This window comes from Corythoichthys intestinalis, chromosome 6 (assembly GCF_030265065.1).
Source record: "Corythoichthys intestinalis isolate RoL2023-P3 chromosome 6, ASM3026506v1, whole genome shotgun sequence".
Taxonomy (NCBI): Eukaryota; Metazoa; Chordata; class Actinopteri; order Syngnathiformes; family Syngnathidae; genus Corythoichthys; species Corythoichthys intestinalis.
In genome coordinates, this window is record NC_080400.1 from 14626703 (window position 1) to 14644528 (window position 17826).

At 36.8% G+C, this 17826-nt stretch overlaps 1 protein-coding gene across 2 annotated transcripts; it reads right to left on the minus strand.

Annotated features, from left to right (window-relative positions):
• Positions 1–1792: 1792 nt before the first annotated feature.
• Positions 1793–11927, minus strand: LOC130917481 (diablo IAP-binding mitochondrial protein-like). 2 transcript variants are annotated; one of them, XM_057838928.1, is made up of 6 exons: positions 11771–11927; positions 10826–10958; positions 10566–10691; positions 5597–5707; positions 2869–2965; positions 1793–2743 (listed from the first exon to the last, which is right to left on the minus strand). In XM_057838928.1, the coding sequence occupies exons 1-6, from the start codon at positions 11881–11883 to the stop codon at positions 2538–2540; spliced, it is 786 nt and encodes a 261-aa protein (XP_057694911.1). In that variant the 5' UTR covers positions 11884–11927; the 3' UTR covers positions 1793–2537. The 2 variants fall into 2 exon arrangements, with proteins under 2 accessions (XP_057694911.1, XP_057694912.1); XM_057838929.1 differs by having other exon boundaries at positions 1795–2743; positions 10826–10955.
• Positions 11928–17826: the final 5899 nt, after the last annotated feature.

A 17826-nucleotide genomic window follows, 5' to 3' on the forward strand; every position in this document is an offset into this window, starting at 1 on the left:
TGTGCTATATAACTAAATTTGCCTTGCCTTTCCTACAATACTCTTAACAAATGGTTCTGACACATATTACCACAAAAAACAGCTAAATATACCTATAAACTAAATTACGAATGCATTAAAAAAAATTCGCTAAAACAAAAACTTGGCTTATGTTGGTCTTAACGTGGAGCAGCTCGACTCAGCGATGTGAAATGAGGCAGACCCGAGGGCAGTGTATCCACCCAAATCAATAAAAGTAAATGCAAACACTTTCAAAATAAACCATTAGAACGTCGCTTTAATTAAATGAATACTCAGAGCAGCAAAATTTAAGTCGAACCATTTTTTCGAATCGAATACTCGAGTTAATCGATTAATCGTTGCACCACTAATGTAGAGGTACCACTGAATTTCGACGCTGTCTTAAAATAATCGTCCAAATCATTTTTTCATATTTTTCAGGAAACGCAAATTAACTATTATATTTTTTTTAATGTTTACAAACAATTTTATCATTTTTGTTGGGGGGGGGGCGGAACCGATATAAGACGTAAAAGTTTTATAAAGAAAACATCTAACATATCAGCCAATAGTAGGTAGTTTTATTTACCTGACATGTTTCAGCGGGCACTTCCGCCTTCGTCAGAGGGTCACTGATGTTGGTGTGACGCGTCATTATCAGTTGATGGATGAAGGCGTGACTCACCTGCCAGAATGACAGGCGAGTCACGCCCTCTGCTGCCCATTCACTCTTCCAAGATGCTGTTCCAGGTCGTAGAGAGCATGTATGCCCCCTCGTCCCTGTTGATGGTCCTCGGGCCCTGCTTGCGGATCTCAATGGCCTCCCTGATCCAGCGCTGTTTGTTTTCTTCGGTGCGGATGACTCTGGCCTTTTCCCAGTCCATGATGTGGTTTTCGCTTTTGCAGTGATAGGTGATGGCTGATTTGTGATGTTCTTGTCTTGATTGTTCTTTTATTGCCCTTGTTTGTCTCATTGTTGTCTCCTTTTCACATTCCTTCTTGTGTTCTGTTTTTCTTGTAGTGAAGGTCCTCCCTGTCTCCCCGATGTATGATTTATTGCATGATTTGCATGGAATTTCATATATTGAGTTGCATTTGTTTTCTGGATGGATTTTGTCCTTTGGGTGGACCAATATCTGGCGGAGTGTTGTGTGTGGTTTGACCGGTGTGTTTATGTTGTATTTTTTCATGACCCTTTGGATACGTTCCGTGACTCCCCTCACGTACGGCAACGTCACCATATCTGTGTGTTCTTGTTTTGTTTGTTTTTTTCCTTCCCCCCTGTGTTGTGTTGTTCTTGTTTTTGACCTGTCCTGCACCTTTTTCTCTTGCCCACTGTGGATACTGACACCTTTTTAATGCCTGTTGTATATGTTTTTCTTCCTGTGTTCTGTCTTCCGGGTCCGTTATTATTGTCATACGTTCATATAGTGTTCTGACTACTGATAGTTTGTGGATAGTGGGGTGTTCCGATGTCCATAGAAGGTATTGGTCCGTGTATGTGGGTTTCCTGTGTACTTTTATTTTGATGTCGCCGTTGTCTGTTTGATGTATGTTTATGTCCAGAAAGGCTATGGATTGATCTGTTTCTTCTTCATGGGTGAATTTGATGCTGCAGGTGGTGTCCATGGTGTTGAGGTGGTCCGTGAGAAGAACGGGTTTGACGAATATATAAGTGTAGGCAAAATGAACTCTTTACAACTATGTAACATATCATATATAAATGATGGACATTTTTATTTCTCATTTCCAGATGAGTTTTGACAACGTAATGCAATCAATGAGATAAAAATACTGATCATAATGATATAGACAACAGACTCCACCAAATCACTAACTTTTGTGCTAAAAACACAAATATTGCTATAAATTTACTGTAATAATCATGGATATTTGCACTGCAATGAGGACAAGGAGTGCAGAAAATGAATGGGTGGATAGAATATATTCATCCTGGTCTTAACAGTGTTTTGAAGTGACTAGAAATAGAAACTGTTTTAATAACTGTGCAGTCCATTTGCTCCATTAAATACTAATCAAATAAATAATCACCAATTAAATACAAAGAACGCCCACGGCTATCTGGCAAGTAATTGAGGACAAGGCCTCACACAACCTTCCCTCCAGGCCCCAATGGTTTAAAATTGCCCGTAGATGCCACTAGAAGGCAGCAAAGCACAACTTTTGTCTAAATGTAGCTCTTCCACTCAGAACACCATTTTTTTGACACCAAATTGTCACAAAATAGTGAAAATTAATTATTTTTGTCCATGTGAAACGATTTCACTCACTTCAAGTTTCCTGATACCAAGATGCCCGAAGATTACAGTGAAGCATTATCTTAATGAGACTCCCCAACTCACTTCAACAGAGTTCCTTGACACCGAGATATCACAAGGAAACATTTGTCAAAAATTAGGCTCTTCCACTCTTCCACTTACTGTACATCAGCATAGTTCCTCGTGGCAAAAGCACTATTTTTGTCTGAATGAAACAACTCAATTACAAATACGACTACTACAAATTGGACGTCCTCTTCAGTCCTCTCTCAAGTAAGCGTCCTGTATTTCAAGCTCGTCCGCCTCCTCCAATGAGGCCACGTACTCCGCCATCCTTTGGATCTCATCCACTTTGGTCTCGGCCAGCTTCTTGTCCACAGCTGCCGCCGCTTGCTGGGCCTGGTCGGCGTGCGACTGCATCAGTTGGATGTTGGCCGTCAACGTGACGGACGCCTGCTCCGATCCTGAGAACCAGAGGTGTAAAATTCTTGTCAGACATGAACAATTACAGGACGTAGAACTTGCAAGGCTAAAATTAGTGGTGAGGAGTAAGAAACTACAAATACTTGAATACTATAAGCCCACTGACCAGATGCATAGGCCACCTCCGCTGCTATTTTGCAGAGATTAACAGCCTTGATCCATGTGGTCTCAAAGCGTTTACATTCATCCAGATGTTCGTTGACCTATCAGAAGGACACCATTTCAAAGTCAGTTTTCTGCATTGTGTTATACACAAGGTCGCCACGGAGCCAGAATTTTTTTTTTTTTTGGGGGGGGGGGGGGGGGGGGGGCATAAACTACGGAAATGCAAAGAAAACTGTTTTGGTCAGTCATTTCTGTAACACATACAAAAACTAATTTTTAGAGATGTCCCGATCAATGCCGATCGATCGGGTCCGATCCCGTCATTTTCAAAGTATCGGAATCGGCAAAAAATATTGGCCATGCCTTTTTTAAATATATACAGTATATACAGTACTGTGCAAAAGTTTTAGGCAGGACACCTGCCTAAAACTTTTGCACAGTACTGTATATTTTTATTATATTATGTATATACTGAATATACTGTATGTATATATCCTGCCTAAAACTTTTGCACAGTACTGTATATTTTTTAATTGTTTTCTAATTGTATTTAACGTTACAGACATAATATGTTACACTCATCGAGAGTCTTTAGTTTAGGCTTAAGGTGGGGTTATCAATTTTATCCCCATAGCGGCGGTAATTACTCTTTAAAAAAATGTATCAAGTTAAAATATTTAATGCAATTACTGCATGCGCTGCACGACCCACTCACGCATTGTCGCGCTCAATCTGTAATGGCGCCGGTTTTCCTATATAGAGAGATAAACGACAACGTATAATGAGTAGAGTGAATTTCGGCAGCCTTTGGAGCCTATTTTTGAATTGGCTAAAGCCTTACAATCCCTCTCCCTGCGATTAGGAATATCATGGGAAGCAATGTGGGGAAGTAAGGTAGCAGTTGATCTTATTCTTAACCCCTTATGTTATTTCCCAACGCAGAGAAGATATATCAATTTGTAGCACTACGCACAGTCATGGTTCCACTTCCCATCATGCAGTTGGGCATGGCTACAGTATCATTTACTGAAAGCTCAACAAATACACTAGATGGCAATATTTAGTCACAATATACAAAGTCACAAGTCTTTCTATCCGTGGATCCCTCTCACAGAAAGAATGTTAATAATGTAAATGCCATCTTGAGGATTTATTGTCATAATAAACAAATACAGTACTTATGTACTGTATGTTGAATGTATATATTCGTCCGAGTTTTATTCATTTTTTTCTTAATGCATTGCCAAAATGTACATGATCGGGAAAAATTATCGGGAATGATTGGAATTGAATCGGGAACAAAAAAATGCAATCGGATCGGGAAATATCGGGATCGGCAGATACTCAAACTAAAACGATCGGGATTGGATCGGGAGCAAAAAAACATGATTGGAACAACCCTACTAATTTTCAATCAAAATTGTGTTTTTTCAATTATTTGCAAAATAAAAGTTAACAAAAACAGCTATAACCACAACCTCCATCTCCTAATTTTTATTTTCCCTCATTTCCTCACATACTAAATGCCAAATCTCAATTTTAACTACTTAAGAACATAGGATGTATATTAAAATTGAAGATAATGTAAACATTTACTTTTTTTTTTAAATATTAAAGATATAAGTAACATACATTCAGAAAAATAAGTACGAATGACTTGTATTCCATTTCACTCTGCATAATATATTTTAAAGATCGCGCAAACATTGACTTTTTAAAATCATAAGTAAATGAATAAGTAGCCTAACATAAATGAACAAATATAAGTCCAAAGTGCACATTGACAGCTAAGATGTTCTGAACCTCCCCATCAGAGCAAATAAAACAAAATATAATAAATAAGCCACCTTAACTCTTTCCTTGCTCTATTTTTTTTTTTTTTTTTTTTTTTGCTGTTTCAGAAAACGTGCACATTTGAACCAATCAGAGCTAACTATCTCTGGTTATCACACGTAAGGATTTCAGCCAATTGAATGGATAAATGAGTCCAGGCATTTTGCTTTGCTGCGTGCATCCGCACATTGACGTGACCAGTCATCGTCAGACTCAGATAACTGCAACAGCTGAGGAAACCTCCATGCCGTCCGTGGAATAAAACAAATAATAAATATCGGTGGAAACAGATTATGCTACACAAGCACTTTATTATGCTTGTTGTTAACACTTGTGAATGTAAATCTGATGTTGGTCGTTTGTTTTCTTCTTAGAGATAAAATGCATGTGTGGCAGCTTTGTAATTTTTTTTTACATAGCGTTTTGACTGTTGCCATCATATTTTTGGAATCAAAGCACCCTATACAGGAACAGCGTTCTGGCCCTGAATCTTATACCGGAACTGCGTTCCTGACCGTTCCCGCCCACTTTCACCCCTGGTCTCGCCTCTTAATGACATTACTACAGAGTACGAGGGGAGTAAATCACCAATTTCATGATTATATGATACAATATCGCTTCTTCCGTCTCAGAGCAGAACTTCAAGTCACCTGAGTGTTTTCCGCCATATGTAAACATTTTAAATAAAATTAATTTTTATTAGATTAAAAAAAAAAAAAAAAAAATAGTACCGCATATAAAAGAACGAACATGAACATTAAAAAGCAAGAAGCAATTTATTTTTAAGAAACTCTTATAGCCTAACATAGCTCAAGCTAATGATAACTTTTGGTAACTAGCATAAAGCGTTTTTGAGTGTCTATAAAGGCACTACATTCATAAGGGTTTCAATTTACCTCTGCTTTCTGTTCAAAGATGGCCTGCTGAAGCGAGTCTTCCTCAGCTGAAGTCAGTTTTCCCAACGAAGTCATGTAACGTCTCTGCAGGGCGATCCGTGTGTGCACAGCCTGGAAACACACCAAGATATTTCATAAAATACAGAGAAGTTTGCTTTCCACGTGGCAATGAATACGTTTGAAATGACATGTCACCGCACAACCGCTTTTGTTTAACCCAGCCATAAAAGAAGGTAAGTCATTAAAATTATTATTCAAAATGTCATTAATCATGAATTCCTTAATTTCATCATTAATTTCTGTCTAATATTTGGTAAAAAAAAAAAAAAAAAAAAAAAAAAAAATATATATATATATATATATATATATATTTTAAACATATTTTAAACTTTAAACAAATTACGTCACAATGAGAAAAATAGTGTCTATAAATAGGTCACGGATATCTACCTCATAACTATCGCTTAATTGTATTTTTTTTGTTACTGTCGTATTTTCACCGATATATTAGATGATAAATAATCGATCCAAACAAGGAAAATTTGAGAGAAAAAAAAATGTTTAAAAGGGTAAATATTTGCAAAAGAAAATCTTGACTACTCCTTGATGTCTACGATTTCGGAATTGCGACCCTTGTTATATTACCGTGTTTCACCCATAAAATCCCCAAAAAGTCTGGCTGTGGCCATTCACAGCTGTATCTTGACATGACGTGCGACATGGAGTTTTTCCAGATAGGGTTTTGCTGTTTAATTTTTAAAAAATTTTATTTAAATGCTCTCCTGTTTTCCTCCCCCCAGAAAATTGAGATTTTAAGCTTTCCAATGATGTATCACACATGCATATCGGACAATTTTGAAAGTTGGCCAAATTGGCGGTCTCAGAGCGGAACTTCAAGTCACCTGAGTGTTTTCCGCCATATATATATGTACTGTATATATCATTGGAAAGCTTAAAATCTCGATTTTCTGGGGGAAGAAAAATTTTGGACAGGAGGGCATTTAAAAAAAAAAAAAAGTTTTTTTAAACAGCAAAACCCTATCTGGAGGTGAGAGCACGCGAGAACAGAATTACAGATGCCATGACTTTAACGAGATATTATCGCGTACTTACCTTGTTTCGATCCAAAAACTCCATGTCGCATGTATCACTGAGTGTCAAGACACAGCTGTGAATGGCCACGGCTGGATTTTTGGGGGATTTTATGGGTGAAACATGGTAATATAACAAGGGTCGCGATGCAGAAATCGCAGACATCAAGGAGTGGTCGAGATTTTTTTTCCCATATATTTACACTTTTAAACGCTTTTTTTCCCCCCAATTTTTATTTGTTCGGATCGATCATCATCTAACATATCAGGTAAACTGCGACTGTAACAAAATTTTTTAGCGATATTTATGAGGTAGATATCTGTGACTTTTTTACAGACGCCATTTTTTTCATTGTGACGTAATTTGTTTAAAAGTTTAAAATATGCGAATGAATAATTTTTTTAAAGTCGTTTTTTTTTTTTTTTTAAACAAAATATTAGACCTTAATAATTCTAAGCTAAAAATGACAGACATTTTGAATAATAGATATAATTACTTACCTTGTTTTCATGGCTGAGTTGAAACAAAAACGGTTGCGCGAAGTCTGTAAACGGGGGTTTCCGGGGTAAAATGGCCAAATTAAAAATAGTTCGGGGGCTTAATGCGCCATGAATCTGCTATGGCAGCACATAGACATATTGTTCTATCAAACACTACAGTTGTTTTGGCTTAAAATACAGTAGATTCTTTTAAAGAGGAGTGCAAGAGCAGAAACTGCTTTTTCAGTCTTGTCTGTGTTTTCCGCCATATATATATATATATATATATATATATATATATATATATATATATATATATATATATATACAGTACTGTGCAAAAGTTTTGGGCAGGTGTCCTGCCTAAAACGTTTGCACAGTACTGTATATTTTTATTATATTATGTATATACAGGATATACTGTATGTATATATTTTCCCCAAGTGGAAGCTTCCATGATCCTAATAAATTTAATAATTAACAAAAAATATATACAGTACTGTGCGAAAGTTTTAGGCAGGTGTCCTGCCTAAAGCTTTTGCACAGTACTGTATGTATATGTATATATATATATATATATATATATATATATATATACTGGACTGTCTCAGAAAATTAGAATACACAATATTCTAATTTTCTGAGACAGTCCTGTATATTGTTCTATGTAAAGGACGTCAGCCAAGGTCGGCCCCCCACATTTTTACCACGCCAAATCTGGTCCCCTTTGCAAAAAGTTTGGACACCCCTGCTTTAAATGGTGGATTAATGTACAGGACTGTCTCAGAAAATTAGAATATTGTGTATTCTAATTTTCTGAGACAGTCCAGTATATATATATATATATATATATATATATATATTAGGGCTGCAGCTATCAATTATTTTAGTAGTCGATTAATCGATGAACTAGTTAGTTCGAATAATCGAGTAATCGGATTAGCAACATGAAAAATTAAAATACCTGTGCTGAGCCTCAAATGGTATTAAAAATAAATAAATGAGGACCTATGTACAACAAAAGAATAATTGGCTAACTTGCATAGCAAAGGTCCACTAGCTTAAATGCTATAAAATGCTAACGATCTTTTTTTCCAATGCTCTTAACAAATGGTTCAGACTCATATTCCCACAAAAAATGACTAAATATACATATAAACTAAATTAAGAATGCATTAAAAAACATTAGCTCAAACAAAAACTTAGCTTACGTTGATCTTAACGGGGATCAGTTGGATTCGGCCATGTGAAATGAGGCAGACCTGAGGGCAATGTATCCACCCTAATCAATAAACTAAATGTAACACTTTCAAAATAAACCATTACAACGCCACTTTGATTAAACGAATACTCGAAGCAACAAAATTTAATTCAAATATTTTTTTTCTAATTGAATACTCGAGTTATTCGATTAATCGTTGCAGCACTACTATATATATATATATATTAGGGCTGTCAAACAATTAAAATTTTTAATCGAGTTAATTACAGCTTAAAAATTAATTAATCGTAATTAATCGCCATTAATCGCAATTCAAACCATCTATAAAATATGCCATATTTTTCTGTAAATTATTTTTGGAATGGAAAGATAAGACACAAGATGGATATATACAGATAGTGTAAAGCGCTTTGAGCGCCTTGGAAGGTGGAAAAATGCTATAGGGATCCCTCCTTGGCAAACGGTGTGACTGAGTTGGTTTACATATCTGTGCTTATGTTGCAGCAGCTTTTTAAATGTATTACGAAATGTTGATGCATTGTTTTCCCTTTCCTGACAGGTTGGATCACCGTTGTACAATATAGACCCTACCCACCGACGTCACAAAATCACGTGATCGCTGTATTGTTCCGCCCCCTTGTCCGTCATTTTGTGTCTGTATTATCAATGGTCTCAATTGATCGAGCAATTTATAATGCATTTCATGGAAGACCTGGTGCTTTCGGATGCCGTAAACCCACTGGATGCGTTGCATAAAAGGCGTTATGTGGAAAAGCTTCAGTTTATCCATTCGCCAGATCCATATTTGATGCCTAAATCGATGTTTTTCGACCCGCTGTCTTCGCCGTATTTGCCTGACATCTGCTAGCTACCCTAATATTTACAACTATCTTGTCCACACAAAATCAGCCTATTCTCACGAAAGTTTGAAAAACTTTAAGAGCTTGGAGGCTTATAAATACTTCGTTGCTGGTTGGGTGAAACAGGTCCTCGTCCACGAAAATTCGCCAGGAATCTATCTTGTGCTTGGAAAGGTGAGTTACGAAATTTTCAATTCAAAATCTTTTGTTATTGCTAACATCCACTGTCAAGTCTAATGTATTTCATGTCATTTGTCAATGGAGCTAGGGCTTTTAATGTTTATATGGTTTAGCGATAGCACTCCCACTACATACATACGTGTATGTTGTCGGCGATTAGCCTAGCAATGATCTTAATTGTGGTTGTCAGCCCAAAACCCTCTAAATATATATTAAATGCATCTTACCAGATATAAAATGACTACTACATAATCTGTGGTAATCGTTTGGAGCCCAGTTTTCTCGTCGAATTGCAGCAGCCCATCTCGCTCTCTTCTCTCCGGGTCTCTCGGAATCCGGTAGAACTTCAAGTCTCTCCGTCTATCTTCTCTGTTATTGCAACCGACCGCCACACACGCCTTCACCATTTTGATTATTAATGTTAACGAGCAGAAAAACACGCCGTAAATAGGAGGAATGTACGTAGCCGTAACAGGTAAACACGATGTGTTGACGGACAACTGGGCGGCACCAGGCCGGAGTTGTGACGTCACGTGGGTAGGGTCTATATAAGTATAACACCATTTACCATTCAACATACGGTACATAGGGACTGTATTTGTTTATTATAACAATAAATCAACAAGATGGCATTAACATTATTAACATTCTGTTAAAGCGATCCATGGATAGAAAGACTTGTAGTTCTTAAAAGATAAACGTTAGTACAACTTATAGAAATTTTATATTAAAACCCCTCTTAATGTTTTCGTTTTAATAAAATTTGTACAAATTTCAATCAAAAAATAGCGCCAGCAGAGGGCGGCAAAACTACATAAAACACAATTAACATGTGGGCATTTCACTGAACTGTCATTTAAATCTGTTTGAGCTGGACATGTGCGTTAATTGCGTCAAATATTTTAACGTGATTAATTAAAAAAATTAATTAACGCCCGTTAAAGCGATAATTTTGACAGCCCTAATATATATAATATATATATATATATATGTAAGTATATATATGTATATATGTATATGTGTATATATGTATATATATATATATATATATATATATATATATATATATATATATATAATATATATTTACAGTGTAAGAAAGACAACTTTCCCTTATTTATTGTGTTGTATCCCACCTTTGTGTAGGCTTCGAGGGCGTCGACCAGAGCGTAGGTACTTTGTGAAAGGAGTGTACCGGTGCCGTCAGTGAGCAGTAACGTCGCCCTTCTGATCAGTGCGTCGTGACTCAGGTGCTCTGTTTGCTGCAAGAAAACATTTGAATGGTGAAGCAGCATGTGGATCATTCATTACCCAAAACAGTGGTGTGTCCGAAGCTAACTTGTAAGTAAATTTTTCAATTGCAACTTAGCATAAAAATCAATATTTTGGTACACACCTGAATAGATGGAGTTGAACAAAGATGACTCAAGCTTAAAGGCGCAGCGCTTGTGTGTGCACACTCTTTCCCCTGCACCAATCTCCTGTTTGCAGTCATTCTGGTGCTGAGGAGGACACCTGAATGACTGCTGCTAGGGTGGAAATAAACAAAATTGTTAGTTTTTTTTTTTAAAAAGTAAGTGCATTTCAGTTAGTGTTTCTTTAGATAAAGTAGGTTTTTTGGTGTTGTTGCTATTACAATGGTAATTGATTGGTTGCCATTGACAGCGAGAGACGTCCAATCCATTTGAACTGAAAGGGTTGGCTGCAAATATACGAATGTCTACTGGTGAGAAACTGATTTAAATTCACAGCAGAAGGATTAAGAGAGCCACATGAATGGACTTCGATCAATGTCAATGGCACTGAAATAATTAAATTGGCAGGAATTATGAAATTAGGACTTACTGTATGTGTTATTATAAACCATTAAGTACTTAAATGTAGTCTTACCAATAGACAGTCTTTAAATAGTTTTAATACACACACAGTTTTATCTTTCAGTTCAGTTTTTTTGAAAGACATTTACGTATTTAGAAATAGGTGTAATAAAGTGTTTTTTTTTTTTTTCATTTACCCAAAATAAATAAATAAATAAATAAATAAATAAATAAATAAAATGTATTTAAATATAATTTCCATGTTCATATTTATGTCAGTAATCATCAATTGCTCGAAGAATAAGAGCCATAGTTCTAGGAATTTATTGTTGAATTAAATTATTTTTATTCTAAATACAGTAGTCTCAGTTTTTATTGAAATACAGTTAATTTTTTTTATTCAGTTGATCACAAATATGTAGATTTTCTCTAGAAAAAAAATCTATTTGTGTCTAATTTTTTTTTTTTTTTTTTTAACATGTTTTTCCAAAATAAAACTAGTATGTTTTGGAGAACAAAAGTACCTAAGCAGACGGCTGCATGCTGCTCCTCTCCTGCTTGGAACGTCTCTTTGAGAGCCCAAACGTTGTCCCATAGTCCGAACGGCACATGTTGAACACTGACGCACAGCTTGCATTCTAAACTTTTTCTGTCGTTTGTTAAATACGAGGCAAAAAAATCTTTCACTTGTCCAATTTGCTTCTAAAGTACCCTCTCCCTTGTATTTATACAGCCCTTGAAGTTGCGTCACATTGCGTAAAAGTCATCGATCTGTTGACTCGGCCTGAATGTGCGCTTGTTTGGCCTTATCTCACCAGAAAAAAGGCAATGTGCGTGCAGCCTGCAAAGTCTGATGTACAAGAACGCTGTGCAATACGTGCATGCTAGACGATCACATAATCTTGTTGTTGATCTTTGACGTGGTGAAGCAACATGGTTCGTAATCCAAGGCTATTCCTGTATGCTGTTCCAACAATTACATGTTATTCTCATTTGGTGCATTTGATTTGTGTCAAAATGTCATTAATTGCCAACTTTTCAGGCCTGTCACGATAATCGTAATTTTCGAACTATAAGCCGCAACTTATTCCCATAGGCGGAGTTTGACTTTTGGGGCAGGGGGGGCACAACATGTTGATGACCCCGAAATGCAGAGTCAGCAATAAAATTACCTTACAAGAATATTTATAATGATAAGTTGACAATGACAAAACTTGAGGCGAATTCTAAATCAGGCTGCTTAGGCAATACTTTTCGCCAAGATCGTCATCCATTGAATGTGGGACGCTCGCCGGTGTTGTGCCAATGTAGTTACCCCAATCAAAAATGGTATCCCCTGGGTGGAGCAATATGGAGATAGATTTGTGTCTTTATTATTCAATCCTAAAAAAAGGTTGCTTCAATCACAAAAAGTTGCTTCAATCAAAATATATATTTTAAACCAAAAAAATGTTGCTTCAATAAAAAAAAATTTTTTAAAAAATGTGTTTGAATGCAAAAAATAAATTTGAAACTCAAAAAACACGAAAAAAATGCATGTGAAAGCAATTTTTATTTTTTATTTATTTTTTTGGATTGAAGTCAATTTTTTATTTATTTATTTTTTTAAGCAACTTTTTTGATTGAAGTAATGTTGATTTGTGTTTGGGCACGTTTTGGCTAGGACATTTTTCTCTTTATTATTCAATCAGAAAATAAGTTGCTTTAAAAAAAATATAGATTTTCAAACAAAGAAAATCAGTTTAATTTTAAAAAAAAATATATATATAATTATATATAATCTGTATTCTGTTTTTATTTACTGTATGTATAACACAACGTCCCAACATCGTTTGAATTGGGGTTGTTTAATCATAAAGTTACCCCCATTCATATTAATGATCACAATAATAATGCCTTGCATTAGGGTTGTTCCAATCATGTTTTTTTGCTCCCGATCCGATCCCGATCGTTTTAGTTTGAGTATCTGCTGATTCCGATATTTCCCGATCTGATTGCTTTTTTTTGCTCCCGATTCAATTCCAATCATTCTCGATAATTTTTCCCGATCATATACAGTACATTTTGGCAATGCATTAAGAAAAAAATGAATAAAACTCGGACGAATATATACATTCAACATACAGTACATAAGTACTGTATTTGTTTATTATGACAACAAATCCTCAAGATGGCATTTACATTATTAACATTCTTTCTGTGAGAGGGATCCACGGATAGAAAGACTTGTGACTTTGTATATTGTGACTAAATATTGCCATCTAGTGTATTTGTTGAGCTTTCAGTAAATAATACTGCAGCCATGCCCCGATGCATGAGGGGAAGTGGAACCATGATGGGAAGTGGAACCATGACTGTGCGTAGTGCTAGCAATTGGTATATCTTCTCTGCGTTGGGAAATAAAATAAGGTGTTAAGAAAAAGATCAAATGCGACCTTGCTTCCCCACAATGCTTCCCATGATATTTCTAATCATAGGGAGAGGGTTTGTAAGGCTTTAGTCAATTAAAATATGCCTCCAAAGGCTGCCAAAATTCACTCTATTTATTTTATGCTGCCTTTTATCTCTCTATACAGGTAAAATGGCGCCATTACAGATTGAGCACGACAATGCGTGAGTGGGTCGTGCAACGCATGCATTAATTGCGTTAAATTTTTAACGTGATACATTTAAAAAAAACTTACTGCCGTTATTGGGATAAATTTGATAACCCTACCTTAAGCCTAAAGTAAAGACTCAAGATGAGTGTAACACATTATGTCTGTAACGTTAAATACAATTAGAAAACGATTTATTTAAAAAACTATACAGTATATATATTAAAAAAAGGCATGGCCTATATTTTTTTGCGGATTCCGATACTTTGAAAATGACGTGATCGGGCCCGATCGATCGGCATCTCTACCTTGCATTTATATAGCGCTTTCTTGTCAGACACTGAAAGCGCGTTTAGATTGCATTATTCTTTCACTCCGCACGCTTGGTGACGGTAAGCCACTATTGTAGCCACAGCTGCTCTGGGGCAGTCTGACAGAAGCGAGGCAGCCAATCAGTGCTATCCGCCCTTTCGACCACCATCCGTCCACTCGTTCTGACACTCTTTCACACAGGGTGAATTATCTTGCCCAGGGATACAGCGATGATGGGCTCAGGTGGGATCTGGAATCAAAACCTTGATCCTTCAATAAATGCATGAGAGATATGTTCAGTCAGAAATACAGAAGTTATTACTTTGACTGTTTTATAATCCTAACAAAAAATCTATTTCGCCAGCTGTTTGGAAATGACAGTGAGGGAGCAGCCAAGTGTTTGCTCTGAGAGTTTGTTTTGGACGTCCAGTAGTGACGCAGAACTTGCGCAAATAAAAGCGGCCAGTAACCCGTACCCCCCGTCCCAACCCCACTACCACCTTCAGAGTGAGGCGCTCCCCAGAGTCAATGTGTTTGACAAACAATGGGAGTTAAGTTAAGGTTGCACAACAACACTCGGTGGCTGTGACGTTAATGATAAGCTTGTCTGGTAATTGCTAACTGAAACCACCTTCAGGAGGCCTTCGAAAACAGCAAAATATCCTAGTGTTGCAACACAGGTACGAATAAAAAGTTCCCTTTCATACATGTGGTAAGCACAAATAATAGTGTTGTGCTCAAAGCCACACTGTCTGGGAGCATGACTTACACGAGACCGGAACTCACCTAGACCGAGACAAGACCAAGACCCTCAAAATGTGGTCTCCAAACCAAGACTGGTCCTGTTTACAGTTTTACAGCTTTACTACTGTAGGTAAATGGGCCCTTAGATCTGATGTGGCATCTTGCTCGAAAACTGGAAAGCTCGAAATCTGTTAATAAAATTGTTAATAACAGCGTTAGAATATAACAGCGTTACTAACAGTGTTATTTTTGACAGCAGTGAGTAATCTAATTAATTACTTTTCCCATTAGCATAGCATTCACATTCTCGCTAGCATTAGCATTTAGCGTAGCAAGTGTCATCTTAAACTCTCGGGCAACTTTTTTTTTTTTTTTTGTACATACAGTTTGTGGCGTTCATGGTGAGATGGAAAGAACTGTTATGGTACAGTGGCTGCTGACGTTAGCTTGTCATTTCGCAATGAGCTCGCATCAAGATATGATGATGTCAGCAGAAGGTGCTGGAATTTTTAAAAACTAATTACGCCCAAGTGTCAGCAGTGGCTATAAAACATCAACTGCCACATGCATATGGCGGAAAACAGACAAGACTGAAAAAGCAGTTTCTGCGCTTGCACTCCTCTTTAAAACAAAACTGCTGTATTTTAAGCCAAAACAACTGTTGTGTTTGATAGAACAATGTCTATATGCTGCAATAGCAGATTCATGGTGCATTAAGCCCGCAAACTATTTTTAATTTGTCCGTTTGACCCTGAAAACCCCCGTTTACAGACGTCGCGCAAACGCTTTTGTTTCAGCCCAGCCATAAAACGAAGGTAGTTAATTATATTTAGCATTCAAAATGTCTGCCGTTTTTAGCTTAGAATCATTAATTGATGTCTAATATTTAGTTTTTTAAAAAAAACTTTAAAAAATTATTCACTCGCATATTTTAAACTTTTAAACAAATTATGTCACAATGAAAAAAATGGTGTCTGCAAAAAAGTCACGGATATCTACCTCATAACTATCGCTTAATTGTATTTTATTTTTTACTGCAGCGTTTTCTCCGATGTTAGATAATAAATAATCGATCCAAACAAAGAAAAAATGAAAAAAAACTTTAAAAGGGTAAATATATGAAAAAGAAAATCTCGACCACTCCTTGATGTCTGCGATTTCTGCATCGCAACCCTTGTTATATTACCATGTTTCACCCATAAAATCCCCCCCAAAATCCGGCTGTGGCCAGTCACAGCTGTATCTTGACACTCAGTGACAAATGCTACATGGAGTTTTCGGATCAAAAAAAGGTAAGTACGCGATAATATGTCGTTAAAGTCATGGCGTCTGTATTTCTGCTCTCGCGTGCTCTCACCTCCAGATAGGATTTTGCTGTTTAAAAAAACATTAAAAAAAAAAAAAAAATGCCCTCCTGTTCAAAATTTTTCTTACACCAGAAAATTGAGATTTTCAGCTTTCCAATGATGTATCACACATGCACATCGGACAGTTTTGAAATTTGCCAAAATTGGGGGTCTCAGAGCGGAAATTCAAGTCACCTGAGTGTTTTCCGCCATATACATAGACAATGGTACCTCTACATACAAAATTAATTCGTTCCAGGACCTTGTTTGTAAGTCGTAATGGTGTATAGTTGTATCTTGAGCAGGATATTCCAATAAGAATCCATTATAATTCCATTAATTCGTTCCACAGCCAGAAAACCTACACTAAATCCTTAATAAATACTGCTGGTACCATTAAAAATGGCAATTACAAAACAAAGAAATTACTATGAACCAAAATCCGAATAATAATATAGTACAATAATTCCAGCAATAATGTAATGAATCGGGTTCTAATGTGGCGGATGTGTTTTGCGTGCTGTACCTGAATGCACCGCGTGGCTGACGTGATAGAGTCAGATAGGTGCAGTAAAGATTTTACTTTCCCTTTAAATGTTATGTTGTTGCTGGCATCAACTGTAGCATACAGTAGGCGTGTTGTGTTGCACAAGTTCTGAAATAAATGATTAAAATCCTGACGAAGTTGGCAATTTCTTTGGCAATGTTACCATAATAATAATTGTCACCTTATAAGGACTGGCGAAAGGAAGTCAAAGGAGGTCCATCGTGATCATAGACATTCTACGGCCGTATTGTCGAGCCAGTTCACGGACGGGTTCGTGTTGACCATTTGGCAGCTACACGCTCTTCCGATGCGGGCCGGTTTGTTCGGCGGTCATTGTCCAGCTGCTTCCCCGGCGAGCTCTCCTGTCCGTAGTAGCAGGGGAACGAGCTGTAAATTGCTCTCCGCCGGGGGAGTTGCCGATCGGTGAAGACAATCAACAACCCAGTCGTCATGTGAAATGATCCGGGCTAGTTATGTGTGATTTTCCGCTTCGAAGACTTTGAAACATCACTCTTTTAGGGTTAGCATGTCAGCTAACTGTCACTCCTCTTGGTTTGTTTAAATTCTCCGAAGCTGGAGAAGGGAAATGACATAAGCCCAATTTAGGTGGCATAAAATATCGTTCGGGAGGTGCGACAGTAAAGGTGAAGTCGACAGTTTTGACCATTATGGAGTTATTTTGCCATGTCGTCCTGATGAAATGCATTTTTATTATTTCATATTCCATTTAGCACAAGACTGTTATTTGTCATGACTATGCCATTTATTTGGCTATTGGGGAAAAATACTTGGGAAAAAAAGAATATCCTGTAAAAATATTGGAGTAGAGAGACTGAAACAATGACAATTTGCGGCTCTTTGCGTCACATTTTCCTTGTTCTGAATACCGTAATTTTTGGACTATAGGCCGCTACTTTTTTCCCTCATTTTGAATCCTGCGGCTTATAGTCCAGTGCGGCTTATATGTTGATTTATTTGGGTTAATAGCCAACACTTTATTTGACAGCGGCGTCATAAGACTGCCAGAAGACAGC

Excerpts from the sequence above, each read along its gene's own strand:
- LOC130917481 (XM_057838928.1), bottom strand. The coding sequence starts at position 11,883 with ATGCAAGCTGTGCGTCAGTGTTCAACATGTGCCGTTCGGACTATGGGA. Across the intron at positions 10,959-11,770 it reads GCATGCAGCCGTCTGCTTAG|CAGCAGTCATTCAGGTGTCC; the intron begins GTACTTTTGTTC and ends TTTCCACCCTAG. Across the intron at positions 5,708-10,565 it reads CCCTCGAAGCCTACACAAAG|GCTGTGCACACACGGATCGC; the intron begins GTGGGATACAAC and ends GTGTGTTTCCAG.